General features: G+C 37.8%; 1 protein-coding gene across 1 annotated transcript in view; it reads right to left on the bottom strand.

The window, feature by feature from the left end:
• Positions 1-233: 233 nt before the first annotated feature.
• The window catches only part of LOC107558186 (protocadherin Fat 1-like), a 39,749-nt gene continuing 22,298 nt past the window's right edge, over positions 234-17,684 (bottom strand). Inside the window, exons 3-5 of the mRNA XM_016241808.1 lie at positions 7,785-8,099; positions 2,877-3,191; positions 234-280 (exon numbers count right to left, since the gene is read on the bottom strand). Of these exons, the coding sequence (XP_016097294.1) occupies positions 234-280; positions 2,877-3,191; positions 7,785-8,099 (677 nt within the window). The remainder of the gene's footprint in view (positions 281-2,876; positions 3,192-7,784; positions 8,100-17,684) is intronic.

Here is a 17,684-nt window from a genome sequence, read left to right as displayed (position 1 = left end):
TCACGGAATGGTTAATATTCTACTAAAAAGTTAGACTGCCTCAATTTTTTCTCTAACTCTAAAAGTTTCTCTAACTTTTTCTCTAATATGACATGGAGTTAACTCTCCTTTTTCCTCTCTTCCCTTCTTTCTTTCTTTCTTTCTTTCTTTCCCTGGAGCAAATCCAAGTGTGGAACCATTACTGAGAGAACTCAGTCTGCTGGAGGACAAACCCTTATTTGGTCTGAAAACTCTCATTGGCCACCGCTAGCAAAAATAACCTTCACATTTGTGTATGTAACTGCATGGGGAAAAAAGACCACACAAGTCAGTAAAACACTATGAGAGAGGCTGGCCACCAACTTTCACAGACTAGCCAAAACCTTCAACTCAAATAAAACTTCAGGGCCAGTTTCTCAGACTGATTGCTTTCAGGTTCAGTGGGCTTTTTTTGATGCACATACTCACTCCATCCATATAAAGCTTGTGGATTTCCAAGAAATCTACCCATAGGAAAGATCATTCATAAATTAAATCTCTTTAAAATCTTAACTGTTTCTCCAAGGCAGCAATGAGATTGAATGTAGAGCAAATGGTTCACAAATATTTTTTCAAAGAAATATCACAAACAGTAGTTTCAGAAGAGATGGTGCTCCTAAATATTTTTTCACAGTCGCACGCGGTAGTTTTCAGTCACATTGTAGAGCCCTGACAGTCTTCTTCAGTTAAAAGTTATTTGTTCTTAGCACTAAAACAAGTTCAGACAACAATGAAGATATTGTAGGTGCTAGGTAATGTGACCTAACATGTTTCTGAAAAGTCCTGAACTTGAAGTTTGAATCATTTCTACAGCTGCCTGGCCTCTGGATCTGCTGTTTGCACCTTTTTATGCCTATTCTCCTCTGTATGCCTGCAAAATCATGTTCTACTCTATGGGGGAGAGGAGCACGAGGAGGAGGAACCATAGCTGTATAAAATATTCAGTGTGGGTCCATTTAGCAAACCCCATATGCGTACACAGTGATCCATGAAGAGAGTGAGAGGCATGGTGAGAAAACGAGAACATGGAGTAGATCTGAGAGCAGGCGAGCGTGCCTTCGTACACTTATTCACTGAGCCTTATGCTTCAGTAGATTTACATAAAAACAGATGTTTGGGACTGATGGCACGCGAAGAATCTCAGAAGAGCATTAGGATGTACAGTAGCTAACCTATCTCTTACTGTTCGTATGCATCCTGTTGATGGATGTCAACTCTGATGGACCATTTGCACTGTACTGATGTGGGACAATATGCCATGAAAATGGCCCCTTCGAACAGAATATGCTCTGCAAACCATGCTTGACTAGGAAATTAATCGCTGAGTTGTGTGTCAGCTGAACAAATGATTAACAGAACTACTGTTAGTTACCATACTGTTCACTACTGAGCTCAGTAAGACTTTATGATTTTTTTTTAAATGTTCACCAAGGCCGCATTTCTTTGATCAAAAATACAGTAAAAACAGTAATACAGTCTTTTATGTAATGAAAATTAAACAAATAACATTTTTTGGAAAATAAAGGTAATTTAATATTACAATTAAAACATTGAAGAAATATTGTATGATTATTCCTTAAAAATAAGGTTTTAATCATTTTAGTAGTAGTAGTAGCAGTCTGTTACGTACATTCTACTCAACAATAGTAATATATTTCTGCCGATGCCTTCAAGTTAAACCAAACTTTTATTTTGACGGGTTGCCGTGAATACCATTACATTTCTGTGTGTGTATGACATGATGATAGTTTTACTGAAATGAAACGGTCAAATGCTCATGAAGTGACTCTCAGAGCAGTTCTGGAGATGTTGTTCATGTATTTATGTCCTCGTTAGTGAGACAGCAGAGGTTAATATCACCGGAAGCTCACAAGCGTTTTAGTACGAGTACTACACAAAACCGCGCATCTGCGTCATTCATTAACACAGAGACATGCAGAATTCATATTTAAATATGAATCGTTTTGCGGCTTAATATTTCAAATACTAGTGGGAGTGGGCTTACTTGTGTGTGTGTGTGAGCGCGCGCATCGGGCGGAACTCCGCTGTGCGCGATACAGAGAGCGCGACCATAACGTAGAGACCGACATGACATGCCGTCGTGTAAATAAGATAAATAACATTAGGCTATTTAGTTTGCTTAATGAAAGAACAAGGTATAGACATGTTCTATAAGAAAGGTATCTTTAAATGACTTCTGTTGTGATCTGGCGCTATAGAGAAAATATAATTAAATAAAATTAACTTGACCTTCAAGGGGGGCGGGGGGCGCCGTTGGGGGGGCAGGCCACCCCCTCTAAAATAATGGCAGGGGAAACACTGGAATTTATTCCTGTAATGGCAAAGCTGAATTTTCAACAGCCTTAATATTAGCCTGAATATTTTTAGCTGCTTACTATATATTTTTCCAGGATTCTTTGAGAAATAGAAGGTTAAAAACAGCATTTATTTGAAATATAAATATTTTGTAATATTATAAATGTCTTTACTGCCACTTCTGATCAATTTAATGTGTCCTTGCTGTATAAAAGTTTCAATTTAAAAAAAAAAAAAAACTTTACTTTTGAACCTGAAATTTCAGCATTCAGGTTATTCATGAATTAATGCCAAATGTATTCTGGTACGTAATTATTTTAATAGAATTGACATATTGGTCAACTACTACATGTTTTTAGTGTAGTAGTTGACCAATATGTGTGCCAAATCATTTAAAATAGCAATTATTTACATGTCGAATAAATCTGCCTTATGTCTGATTTGAGCCCATATTTGATAAATTCTGTCAACCTCAGCATCTTCAAATCGACTGCTAGAAGGACTGTAAGATGAAAAGATGAAAAGCTCTTTGAAACACTCACCAGTCTTAGGGTTGATGCTGAAGAAACCCTGGGGGTTCCCGCTAGTGATCTTGTAGGACAGCTTTTCACTGGACTTGGTGTCTGGGTCAAACGCCTCAATCTGGATGATGGAGACATCTTTAGGTGAGTTCTCCATGACGGACGGATAATAGACAGGTTCAGAGGTCTGTGGGGCATTATCATTGACATCCTGGACTTCGATGTAGACCTCCACGAAGGAAGACAGCGGGACCACACCACGGTCAGTGGCGTAGACCGTCAGCCAGTAGTGAGGCACGGTCTCATGGTCCAACAGTTCCTGTGTCTGGATCACACCTTAGAAAAACAAAAGGAAATCTTAAAGAAACTCTGTAAGACACATAAAAATGAAGAAACACATTAAAGTGAAGAATCTAATAATCAATTATGTATTCATTAAAATAAAATAAGGTAACACTTAATTGTACAGTGTCCTTGTTACACTTTACATGTACACTTTAAATTATGCATAATTGCATTCATAATATTACTCAGTACCTAAATGTATAATTACACTGTAACAAGGACACTGTAAAATAAAGTGTAACCTAAAATAAAGCAATGATTTATTTTCAATTTTATTTAAAAGTTGCATTTTAAAAAATGGTGTAATATTGTTAATGTAGTAATTTTTTCATCAAATTAATGCAATTCACTTCACACATATTGTGTGTTTATTTCTCTAGGTGCAAAAACCTAAAGTAGACCTATAAATAGCATTTCTACATTTCACAGCCACAATATCCTATACCCATCATGCATTGCCTATGATAATGGTAGCCTTAGAAGCAGATAAGTGGCTTTGATAGATTTAAGTGGGAACCTAATACCTCCTATAGGTGGTCTTATTGGTCCTCTAAGTGTACAATGCAATGCCTTTATTAAACTTGCTTGCTTAGAGACAGAGTCACCTGTTCGGCTCTCTGCCTAGCAATCACAAAACATTAGAGATGTTTCACATGTGTGCTGCATTGCACTCAGCTGTGTCAACAGTCTGCCTATTCAGATGGGCAAGACTCTGTTTCACTGCCATAAAGGAATGAGATGGGGGAGGAAGAAGAGGTGGAGGCCTTCAGAGAGCAAACAGCAGGTCTGCATACAAAGAGCAGTCGAATCCATCACATACAGTATGATGGCAAGAGAGTAAGAAAGCAAAAGAAAAAAAATGTAGAGACTGCGATCTCTACATTTATCCAGGCCATGCACGCTAGTGTAAAAAGGTGTGGCATAATTTATGCTGCAGAATGATTCATTATATTTTATTGTATCTTACTTGTATTTTATTGTATCACACGGAATAAAGTGTAGGCTTGGTCAAGGGCAATAAAGATTTGGCTTGCCTGAAAAGACGTGTAATGTTATCAGTAGCTGAGTGATCTCATCGTTACTGAGGGCAGGCAGGTGGGGTGTGTGAATGAAGAAAGAGAGCTAGATAGACACTCCCTGGCCAAAGTTTGCTCCTGCCAGAACAGGGAGGCTCCTGTCGTTGAAAACACGATCCGATTAAACTTGAGCCCTAGAACTTTGAGATTATACCTAGCTGGTTAAGAAATCTTAAGATCCGGTGTTTATTCAGGTTGCGAACATTTCAAGAATAGTCTCATTTCACACGGCATTCATGTTTATTTACAAAGTACAAGTATGTCGCACAAGGACATATGAAACAAGGAAGCCTCAAAGTGATCCGATTTGTTCCAGAACAATCTTTTTGCACAGTGCATAGAGCCAGTTCTGGTTCTTTGTCTTCTTAACTTGCTCAGCTGGGCTTTAACAAACTCAAGAGGACTAGATGGAGCCTCAACAGGGTTACGTGAGAAAAAGGAGACTTACTCCTTTAAAAACAGACAAGGAAAAACTACTGCTTTTCACAGACTCAGGCTATATTATTTGACCTTCATGGCCTTATTTTTGTCATTCATCATTGATCCGTAACACTTTTCTTAATTAGAAGTCTTATCTCTTTCTCATGGTAACACACACAAACAGGCACTTTAATAATCCACACATCCGCCACTCACGGAATGGTTAATATTCTACTAAAAAGTTAGACTGCCTCAATTTTTTCTCTAACTCTAAAAGTTTCTCTAACTTTTTCTCTAATATGACATGGAGTTAACTCTCCTTTTTCCTCTCTTCCCTTCTTTCTTTCTTTCTTTCTTTCTTTCCCTGGAGCAAATCCAAGTGTGGAACCATTACTGAGAGAACTCAGTCTGCTGGAGGACAAACCCTTATTTGGTCTGAAAACTCTCATTGGCCACCGCTAGCAAAAATAACCTTCACATTTGTGTATGTAACTGCATGGGGAAAAAAGACCACACAAGTCAGTAAAACACTATGAGAGAGGCTGGCCACCAACTTTCACAGACTAGCCAAAACCTTCAACTCAAATAAAACTTCAGGGCCAGTTTCTCAGACTGATTGCTTTCAGGTTCAGTGGGCTTTTTTTGATGCACATACTCACTCCATCCATATAAAGCTTGTGGATTTCCAAGAAATCTACCCATAGGAAAGATCATTCATAAATTAAATCTCTTTAAAATCTTAACTGTTTCTCCAAGGCAGCAATGAGATTGAATGTAGAGCAAATGGTTCACAAATATTTTTTCAAAGAAATATCACAAACAGTAGTTTCAGAAGAGATGGTGCTCCTAAATATTTTTTCACAGTCGCACGCGGTAGTTTTCAGTCACATTGTAGAGCCCTGACAGTCTTCTTCAGTTAAAAGTTATTTGTTCTTAGCACTAAAACAAGTTCAGACAACAATGAAGATATTGTAGGTGCTAGGTAATGTGACCTAACATGTTTCTGAAAAGTCCTGAACTTGAAGTTTGAATCATTTCTACAGCTGCCTGGCCTCTGGATCTGCTGTTTGCACCTTTTTATGCCTATTCTCCTCTGTATGCCTGCAAAATCATGTTCTACTCTATGGGGGAGAGGAGCACGAGGAGGAGGAACCATAGCTGTATAAAATATTCAGTGTGGGTCCATTTAGCAAACCCCATATGCGTACACAGTGATCCATGAAGAGAGTGAGAGGCATGGTGAGAAAACGAGAACATGGAGTAGATCTGAGAGCAGGCGAGCGTGCCTTCGTACACTTATTCACTGAGCCTTATGCTTCAGTAGATTTACATAAAAACAGATGTTTGGGACTGATGGCACGCGAAGAATCTCAGAAGAGCATTAGGATGTACAGTAGCTAACCTATCTCTTACTGTTCGTATGCATCCTGTTGATGGATGTCAACTCTGATGGACCATTTGCACTGTACTGATGTGGGACAATATGCCATGAAAATGGCCCCTTCGAACAGAATATGCTCTGCAAACCATGCTTGACTAGGAAATTAATCGCTGAGTTGTGTGTCAGCTGAACAAATGATTAACAGAACTACTGTTAGTTACCATACTGTTCACTACTGAGCTCAGTAAGACTTTATGATTTTTTTTTACATGTTCACCAAGGCCGCATTTCTTTGATCAAAAATACAGTAAAAACAGTAATACAGTCTTTTATGTAATGAAAATTAAACAAATAACATTTTTTGGAAAATAAAGGTAATTTAATATTACAATTAAAACATTGAAGAAATATTGTATGATTATTCCTTAAAAATAAGGTTTTAATCATTTTAGTAGTAGTAGTAGCAGTCTGTTACGTACATTCTACTCAACAATAGTAATATATTTCTGCCGATGCCTTCAAGTTAAACCAAACTTTTATTTTGACGGGTTGCCGTGAATACCATTACATTTCTGTGTGTGTATGACATGATGATAGTTTTACTGAAATGAAACGGTCAAATGCTCATGAAGTGACTCTCAGAGCAGTTCTGGAGATGTTGTTCATGTATTTATGTCCTCGTTAGTGAGACAGCAGAGGTTAATATCACCGGAAGCTCACAAGCGTTTTAGTACGAGTACTACACAAAACCGCGCATCTGCGTCATTCATTAACACAGAGACATGCAGAATTCATATTTAAATATGAATCGTTTTGCGGCTTAATATTTCAAATACTAGTGGGAGTGGGCTTACTTGTGTGTGTGTGTGAGCGCGCGCATCGGGCGGAACTCCGCTGTGCGCGATACAGAGAGCGCGACCATAACGTAGAGACCGACATGACATGCCGTCGTGTAAATAAGATAAATAACATTAGGCTATTTAGTTTGCTTAATGAAAGAACAAGGTATAGACATGTTCTATAAGAAAGGTATCTTTAAATGACTTCTGTTGTGATCTGGCGCTATAGAGAAAATATAATTAAATAAAATTAACTTGACCTTCAAGGGGGGCGGGGGGCGCCGTTGGGGGGGCAGGCCACCCCCTCTAAAATAATGGCAGGGGAAACACTGGAATTTATTCCTGTAATGGCAAAGCTGAATTTTCAACAGCCTTAATATTAGCCTGAATATTTTTAGCTGCTTACTATATATTTTTCCAGGATTCTTTGAGAAATAGAAGGTTAAAAACAGCATTTATTTGAAATATAAATATTTTGTAATATTATAAATGTCTTTACTGCCACTTCTGATCAATTTAATGTGTCCTTGCTGTATAAAAGTTTCAATTTAAAAAAAAAAAAAAACTTTACTTTTGAACCTGAAATTTCAGCATTCAGGTTATTCATGAATTAATGCCAAATGTATTCTGGTACGTAATTATTTTAATAGAATTGACATATTGGTCAACTACTACATGTTTTTAGTGTAGTAGTTGACCAATATGTGTGCCAAATCATTTAAAATAGCAATTATTTACATGTCGAATAAATCTGCCTTATGTCTGATTTGAGCCCATATTTGATAAATTCTGTCAACCTCAGCATCTTCAAATCGACTGCTAGAAGGACTGTAAGATGAAAAGATGAAAAGCTCTTTGAAACACTCACCAGTCTTAGGGTTGATGCTGAAGAAACCCTGGGGGTTCCCGCTAGTGATCTTGTAGGACAGCTTTTCACTGGACTTGGTGTCTGGGTCAAACGCCTCAATCTGGATGATGGAGACATCTTTAGGTGAGTTCTCCATGACGGACGGATAATAGACAGGTTCAGAGGTCTGTGGGGCATTATCATTGACATCCTGGACTTCGATGTAGACCTCCACGAAGGAAGACAGCGGGACCACACCACGGTCAGTGGCGTAGACCGTCAGCCAGTAGTGAGGCACGGTCTCATGGTCCAACAGTTCCTGTGTCTGGATCACACCTTAGAAAAACAAAAGGAAATCTTAAAGAAACTCTGTAAGACACATAAAAATGAAGAAACACATTAAAGTGAAGAATCTAATAATCAATTATGTATTCATTAAAATAAAATAAGGTAACACTTAATTGTACAGTGTCCTTGTTACACTTTACATGTACACTTTAAATTATGCATAATTGCATTCATAATATTACTCAGTACCTAAATGTATAATTACACTGTAACAAGGACACTGTAAAATAAAGTGTAACCTAAAATAAAGCAATGATTTATTTTCAATTTTATTTAAAAGTTGCATTTTAAAAAATGGTGTAATATTGTTAATGTAGTAATTTTTTCATCAAATTAATGCAATTCACTTCACACATATTGTGTGTTTATTTCTCTAGGTGCAAAAACCTAAAGTAGACCTATAAATAGCATTTCTACATTTCACAGCCACAATATCCTATACCCATCATGCATTGCCTATGATAATGGTAGCCTTAGAAGCAGATAAGTGGCTTTGATAGATTTAAGTGGGAACCTAATACCTCCTATAGGTGGTCTTATTGGTCCTCTAAGTGTACAATGCAATGCCTTTATTAAACTTGCTTGCTTAGAGACAGAGTCACCTGTTCGGCTCTCTGCCTAGCAATCACAAAACATTAGAGATGTTTCACATGTGTGCTGCATTGCACTCAGCTGTGTCAACAGTCTGCCTATTCAGATGGGCAAGACTCTGTTTCACTGCCATAAAGGAATGAGATGGGGGAGGAAGAAGAGGTGGAGGCCTTCAGAGAGCAAACAGCAGGTCTGCATACAAAGAGCAGTCGAATCCATCACATACAGTATGATGGCAAGAGAGTAAGAAAGCAAAAGAAAAAAAATGTAGAGACTGCGATCTCTACATTTATCCAGGCCATGCACGCTAGTGTAAAAAGGTGTGGCATAATTTATGCTGCAGAATGATTCATTATATTTTATTGTATCTTACTTGTATTTTATTGTATCACACGGAATAAAGTGTAGGCTTGGTCAAGGGCAATAAAGATTTGGCTTGCCTGAAAAGACGTGTAATGTTATCAGTAGCTGAGTGATCTCATCGTTACTGAGGGCAGGCAGGTGGGGTGTGTGAATGAAGAAAGAGAGCTAGATAGACACTCCCTGGCCAAAGTTTGCTCCTGCCAGAACAGGGAGGCTCCTGTCGTTGAAAACACGATCCGATTAAACTTGAGCCCTAGAACTTTGAGATTATACCTAGCTGGTTAAGAAATCTTAAGATCCGGTGTTTATTCAGGTTGCGAACATTTCAAGAATAGTCTCATTTCACACGGCATTCATGTTTAGTTACAAAGTACAAGTATGTCGCACAAGGACATATGAAACAAGGAAGCCTCAAAGTTATCCGATTTGTTCCAGAACAATCTTTTTGCACAGTGCATAGAGCCAGTTCTGGTTCTTTGTCTTCTTAACTTGCTCAGCTGGGCTTTAACAAACTCAAGAGGACTAGATGGAGCCTCAACAAGGGTTACGTGAGAAAAAGGAGACTTACTCCTTTAAAAACAGACAAGGAAAAACTACTGCTTTTCACAGACTCAGGCTATATTATTTGACCTTCATGGCCTTATTTTTGTCATTCATCATTGATCCGTAACACTTGACTTTAGCTGGATAGCTTAAGGCTCTAATATAGGAGGTGAGAGAAAGGAAACGGATAGCTCACTTCATCTTGCCCGTGACTGTCGGTGTAGGGTGGCCCATAGATCAGCACTGATACTCAACATTGTAAAAGCTCTGCTAAATAGCTCTGAGTTAATACTTAAAGTAAAAACATGCATAAGAAATGAGACAAATGTTTTAACTAGTTTTTTACAATTTTAGAAGAGTTTGGGGTCAAGGCCATCATATATGAGGTTGCAAACAAGCTAAAATAATTCACCCCCAAACTCTCTAATGATAATGGATCTCTCTAATGACTCTAACATTCATCATACTATAAAAATGGTCACTTAGAAAGCTAATATCATAGTCAAAAGTCATACCTTTTGAGGTGTTGTTCATGTAATGTGGGATGAGTTACATGCACGATTTTAATGCTTAGGGCAGGGATTTGTTCAAATCTCTCACCACAAGTACGAGCAATAGTAATTGCAATTCTTGCCTTGGCAACCTAATAAATCATATTTAAGGTTGTTAAACTGAACTTTGCAAAGGATTCGTTTAGCGCTGAAGATTAACTCGTACACGTGTAGAGCTTTAAGTGTACTAAACTAAGGGTAAGTGCAGAAATTGTTTGTGCAAGCCTGAATGATGGACATCTATAAAAAAAACATTTCTTTGAAGATATTTGGCTGAGAAGAAAGAATGACAAAGGCGTGTGTGTCTGCATGGGTTTAGGTTAAAAAGTGTATAACTGTCTGTATATAAAAAGAATAGAAGTCTATGTAATGTCCCCATATAAGTAAACGTGTGTGTGTGTGTGTGTGTGAGCGGCTAGCAGGGTATGAAGTTGTATCAAATAGAATCAGAGGAGCTTAACGATAGATGTGGATGAGAAAGAGGTGGTAGCAGAAGAGAGAAAGGGTGAGACAGAAAATTAGCCGTCTCTGCCAAACGACTGTCCATGCTTGAGTGATCATTTGGATGACCAGGGAACACACACAAAAGAAAGCAACTCCTTCAAGCTCAAAAGGCCGCTGCTGAAAAAGCAGTCAACAGGATGATGACTTTACCAACACACAAGCACGCTCCCACTAAAGCCTGATGACCATACTACGCTAAAATACGCTACATATTTATTGTATACTTATGGCATTTTTCCACTTATTTAGAGTATGACCTGATAAGGAAGCTTGCAAGGCAGACTCAAATTCACTCTGCCCACATGAGCGCCATGTCTCAACACATCAGAGAACATGCACTAATTGCTAGATGGTTCCGAGGGATCCGATTTAAGAACTTTTAGACTTTGTTCACAAGTGCCACTACATGACACCAAAATAAATAAATAAATAAATAGATGATGGCAAAGTATTTTGCACAGAACTGTTCACACCATTAATATATATATATATATATAAAATATTTAAATTTATAAATAGAATAATTAGTATTTAAATTATTAATTAGTATTACGTACATTAAAATACTATAATACTTACTATTAAAATATTTATAAATATTCTACTTATCTTATTCTTATTCTTAATCTTAAATCTAATCTTAATCTTATTAAATATCACAAAACTCATTTCAAAACATAAAACATATTTTGGACTCTAAAGAACTGTATCTTTTAGTTTTACAATCTTTAAATATGATAATAAAATAATGAAACTTTGACTTGGTCTGAATAGACTTTAAAGCCAACAGCATTGATTTACCACCCACACTACCCCACAATTAGTCGTCCTCTAGGTTGAGTGGAATAGATCCGAATTGACATGCTGCAAGGACATTTACCTAACAATTAACATTCCCCACAGGATTTCGATTCATACACACGAGTCCTTTACAATACTAACCAACCCTGATTGAGAAGAAGCTATTGTTATAGAGAAGCTTCAGGCATTCTTCAGCATTAAAGCTCAAGCTTAATTGCTGGTATAATCTTTAACACATGAGTGCAACCAGATGTTTGTACATTAAAAACAGATATTCCCCCAAAGTTGAATCCTTTATCTACAAACTAGCAATAGATGTAGCCCGGTTTAGTTCAAACAAGACTTGGAATTTGGAAATTCCACACAAACGTCTTGGCGCATTCAAACAGAATTTGTACGATCTGTAATTGTAATGATTCACTCAGTGCATTAAGGTTGTTTCATAGGTATTCTGCCACACCTTTGAATCAACTGTGGTTGAGGATGTTGTGAAACCTGCCCTGAAGCTATAAAATATGATGACAGAAATACAGCAGGTCTTTCTTTCTGGCTGCTTTGTCTGTTCATTTCGTCACCCTGAAGCGAGACATTTCACAGCAACCTGAGTGCCTCAATGAACAATGAGAACCGCTCGCACTGACTCATGGCTGACCTTGCATGAAGGTGTGTGTGCATATTTGTGTGCACAAACAGAGACAGACAGAAAGGAAGCAAATTTCATTCTCAGACTGGGTCGACATCCCCAGTGACTGATTAGATCATGAGAAGGCCACGACTACACCATCACCACACTAAGTTAACAAGCATTTCTTGGTTTCTGATCTTGACTTGACATGTTAAAGTTTGGTCCTGGTTGAGAGTATCAAGCACCATAATGATGGGAATGTTAACTGGATTGGGGAATAGAACAGCCTACATGCTGCATTCCCTCGTCTAATGTTTCTCAACTTTCCCAAAATGAGGGTCAGAGAGAAGGTCTCACTGAACACATGGCTTGCTGGGTAGTGAGTTCACCGACATGCTGTGACCTTATGGTCATGCGACCGAATCCAGCTTAGGTCATTGTTCAGTTCCTCTCCCTATTGTCTCCTGTCTACTCTTTCACAGTTATTTGGAATATTAAAATATTATCTCATATTCTCATGACATATGTACATCCACTGTTGGACATTGTTGGTGGGCAAACTAAACTAGAGTGTGTAAAAAGTGTGTTTTCAGACATTTTACGTTCGAATAGCCCACAGGGCTAAAAGAAACCCCTCATTCCTCCTTTCTACATGCAAACAAACACATGGCACAGCTACACTTTGAGAAATTGTAAATTGTATGTGCACAAAAAGCTGGCAATTGCACCAAATTAGAAAGCCAGAAAAAGAGTTGTCAAAGGTTGTCAAATAGAGGATTGTGATATGTAAAACGCTGTTTATCCCTAGTACTCATTTTCCTAAAGAGACAAGTTGCCTTCAAAAAACTGTCAATATCATCATTGTTTGGCCAAGGATGTGTAATAAGTCACAAGACTTCAGCTCCTCTAAGCATACTTGACATTCGCAGAAATGCTGTGAATATCATCAAAGCAAAGCCTGACTAACTCTGAGCAATTCTTTGACCTTCAGAGAGTGACTCTACATGGCTTCACATATGTAGTGGAGGCGGTGGAAGCAGAAGGATAAGTTAGGGCAGCTTGTATTCTCCTGGTCTGCACTTTAAAAAGTGGTCCGTTTCTCTTTGAACTGCCTTGGTTAATTTTGTTTGCCGGGCTCCTGCATTCCTCAACCTTCTTAGGCCTCCTGCTCACATGCTTACATAAACTTTCTCAGCGATTTTTCTCTCCACCTCCCGCTTCCCTCTATTTTCGATCTTTTTCTTTCCCGAGACTCCAGAGAAATAGTTTAGATTCCAGTGTCAGAACCGAGAGTATTATAGAAAAACCCTCGGCTAAGCTCCCATCACTCCATCACTCCACATTCCCACTCCTTTTCCAACTTCAATCATATCATGCTCTTGGTTCACAGAGTTTTTAGGGGCTTTAAAAGGGGTCTACCCCACTTTACTTTCACTTTAGGGATGCAGGAGCAGATAGATGGTACAAGCCTTAAGGAATACTTGTACTATGAACGAACTCAATTATTACATCATAAAACCATGAATAATATCTGGGCTCAACAGAAGAATTTTCTTCAGTTTGCCCATTTGGGCCACTTTTTTAGATTTCTAATTGTCCTGCCAACATTTTCACTGGCCCCAACTAGACATGTGCCGGTATTCGGTGATGCGATATATCACGGTAACGAATATGCACAATATTGTTATCGTGGGCACTTCTAAATACCATGAATAATTAAATATATTACAAATTATTCAGAATTTTACATGCATTTTAAGAATACTTTTCCCATTAACTGGTCAAAATGCACAACACCGCTGTATGCTGCGTGAAAGATGCATGCGCACTCTGATGTAAACAAGCAGGGATGAGAAGTGCATGGCGGAGCTCGTGAGAGACGCTTCAGGATGAAAGCGCACTTTCACTCTCTGACAGCAGATGGCGCTAAACTGCAGAAATGCAGCCGTTACCCCGGAAACAAAGCAGCTGCACTACTTTCTGTTTCTGAAATGTGTTTAAATTATTTAAACAGCCATTCAGATTTGTGTATTTGCTATATGTCCATCACAGCGCCAAATACTTAAATATTTAGACTTAATAGGCTATTTATTTTCAAACATTTTTTACATTTTAATCTGGACAACATCATGCCCTAGATATAGTTTGAAAGTGTTTTGATTCTTTATTGTTTGGTCACACTTTACATTAGGGCTTCATTAGTTAACATTAGTTAATTCATAAGTTAACAAACTGCCAATGAAAAATTCTTCTGAACATTCATTAATCTTAGGTATTTCAATATTAAATAACATGTGTTATTAAATGTGTCATCTTTCACACTAAATTCTTCCTTTGTATCAATTAATTCAGTTAGAATAATAAGAAACTGTAGCGTTGTTACCATTCAAATGAAATTAGTATTAACAAACTCTATCTTTCCACTGCTGAGGAAACAGAAGCTGCATCTGAAGTGGCATTAGATGCATTTACACAGTTTGATGAAGCTGAGGTGCCATAAATTAATTTACACTGCAAAATTTCAAATGCATAAATAATTTTATAAGATTAATGTTTTACATATTTTTTAAAACATTCAAATAAATGTTGAAAAAATGCAATGATACTTTTAAATATGACTAAACCATCAGTAGGCAAATGTCTGTTTTAATGAGTGAGTCATTTATTAATTCATTCAATCAATTCATTCAAACGACTGATTCATTCAGAAACGAGGCGAGTGACTGTCCTTATGAATGGGCCACTGAATCATTGACTCACTTGATTCGTTCAAAAACGTGGATTCATTCAGTAACGAAACGCCGCTGTGTGTTGCTCGAAGACACACAACAGTTCTGCTGTGGCTTTGATCGGAATTATTTTCGTCAGCGAAATTGAGCAAAAACAGTCAATATTTTGTCTAAAATTTAAGTCACTTAATTTTAACTTCTTGTTTATTGAAATACTAATGTATAAAATCAGTGTCACATTGCAATCGTGTTGATATTGATATTCGAGGAAACATGATGAAGCTGAGGTGCTATAAATGCATTTACACTGCAAAATTTCAAATGCATAAATAATTTTATAAGATTAATGTTAAAAAAAATTTTTTAAACATACAAATACATGTTGAAAAAATGCAATGATACTTTTAAATATGACTAAACCACCAGTTGGTGAAGGCAAATGTCTGTTTTAATGAGTAAGTCATTTATTCATTCATTCATTCATTCATTCAACCGATTCATTCAAACGGTTGATTCATTCAGAAACGAGGCTATTTTCGTAAGCGAAATTGAGCAAAAACAATCAATATTTTGTCTAAAATCTAAGTCACTTAATACATAAAATTATTTTATTGAAATACTATTGTATAAAATCAGTGTCACATTGCAATCGTGTTGATATTGATATTCGAGGAAACATCATAATGTTGCTTACCTAAATCATATTTTGTAAATTTCTGTGAGTTACTTTGTGTGTGCTGTCTCTCTCACATACTCACTCAGGCTGTGCAAGCCTCATCTGGCACGGCATAAATACATTATCAGTCGCCGTTTACACTGAATGCAATTAAAATTAGAATCATTCTCACGTGAAACGACATGTTTACACGCGACTGTGAGTGTGTGCGTGGCTGTGACGTCATTGCCGGTGCCGCTGGCAATAAAAGGATCGGCTCGGAATCGGCAAGACGTGAGACTGCGAAAAATCGGCCGATTCCGATCACTGGCCGGTCAATCGGTTCATCTCTATTTACATCCATAAAGAACACAAGTTTACAAGGCATAAAAAATGCATGTAGGCCAGCAGGCCATCCTTAATGTTGAGATGGTCCTCACTGCAGAACACAAGATCCAGGGGGCGTGGTTGGATCCAGATCCAACTCCTCCCACCTTACATATACCTTACCTTAACCGTCTCCACCCCCTGATCCCTAAACCCACCCATCTCCACCCCTAAACCTACCAATCTCCACCCCCTAGATGTGGATCCAACCACGCCCTCTGGATCTTGTGTTCTGCAGTGAGGGGCTACTGTTAATGTTGAGCCCTAAATTAGGCCTGTCGCGATAGTCAATATATTGACTTATCACATGATATATGGAAATGAGCGCGGTCATTTTTGGTGCTGCGATATATTGCGACTGATCATTTTTTTATAATTAAAAATAATGATTATATTAATTTTTACATAAAAAATGAATGTCACCAACAGTTTAGTTGATCGCGCTGCCTCTGTCATCTTGTCTGCTCTCTCTGGCAGAGGCGGGGCTCAGGCAGTGTTTCCCCATACACACACACACACACACAGAGCGGACAGCGACAGGTGAAGTGAAGGCATGAACCCATAGATTTCCATAGATAACCATAGAAGATTTCCCCTATTAGCCAAGTTAGCACAAAACTACATGTGCATTTGTGCAACAAGCACTAGCTCAGAAAGAATGTTTAGCACAGCTGGTAACATTGTTTCCCAGAAAGATCCTGCCTTAAGCCCCACAAGGTAAAAATGTTGGTGTTCCTTTCTCGGAATCTGCCTAACAATTAAAAATGGATCTGGTAGCAGATATGGCCTGTTGAGGCATCTGTGCGAGACACTTTTAAAAATCTAAACTGACTTTGTTAAACATGTTACTTTGTTTTGTTTTGTTCTAGTTCTTGTTACCTTGCACTTTTTTGTTAACAAAGGTGTATTTATAATTTATTTGTTTTATTTATTTAGCATATATTTTTTCACATTCCGATTCCAATGTCTAAATATTCTTAAGAATAAAATGTTCTTTGTTCTTTGAAAGAGTGTACTTGCATTATTATGCTATTATATTGTCATACTGTCACTATATAATCAGTGGCATAAAATGGTCTTAAAATGACAATAATATCATTTATCGCAATTAATTTTGGTGCAACATATCGCACAACAAAAAGTAGTTTTCATGACAGCCCTACCCTAAATATTCAGAGTATTGTATATAAATGTATGTGTGGGAAAAGATGCATTCTAGACTAAAATTCTCTTGGAAACCAACACAAATCTAGTTTAGAAAAAAAGGGACTGCCATGATTATCGGCCTCTAATAGCGAATTGAGGAAGCAATTAAAGAATGAGTGCTTGATGACTTTAACAAACACTCTGGCACACAAAAGCCATCTTATCTGCAGGGCATCCTGGACAAGTGATTATGGGCTTGTGGAGCCTCTTGAGTCAACCCTCTGTTTCCGTGTTACGCATCATTGCGTCTTCACTATATCGTCCGGACTAACAAAGCAACTACCAACCTGACTAGCACTAAAAAACTGCTTGTAACATCTGGTTGAAGGGAAAAATCATACTTAGGAGGAACAGAATGATTTGACCGACTTAATATAGCACACTCGCATTATGTCACTGTGTCTCGCTCTACATATCACACTAATCTTATCATCTTAAAAGCAGAGGGTGAGCGGAAATCACTGCATTTGCAAAACAAAACATTTAAGATAGAAACTTAGGAATATACTGGAAAAAATGGCTATGCTGACAAATTCTAAGCTGGCACAAAAAAGGAGCATGAAAAAAGAGGATATTTGTCAAAGAAACAAGAGGGGGGGGGGGGGGGGGGGGGTTCTA

Source organism: Sinocyclocheilus grahami, unplaced genomic scaffold (assembly GCF_001515645.1).
Source record: "Sinocyclocheilus grahami isolate Dianchi unplaced genomic scaffold, SAMN03320097.WGS_v1.1 scaffold635.1, whole genome shotgun sequence".
Classification (NCBI taxonomy): Eukaryota; Metazoa; Chordata; class Actinopteri; order Cypriniformes; family Cyprinidae; genus Sinocyclocheilus; species Sinocyclocheilus grahami.
Note: the sequence above shows the minus strand (reverse complement) of the source record. Positions and strands in the feature narration are given on the sequence as shown.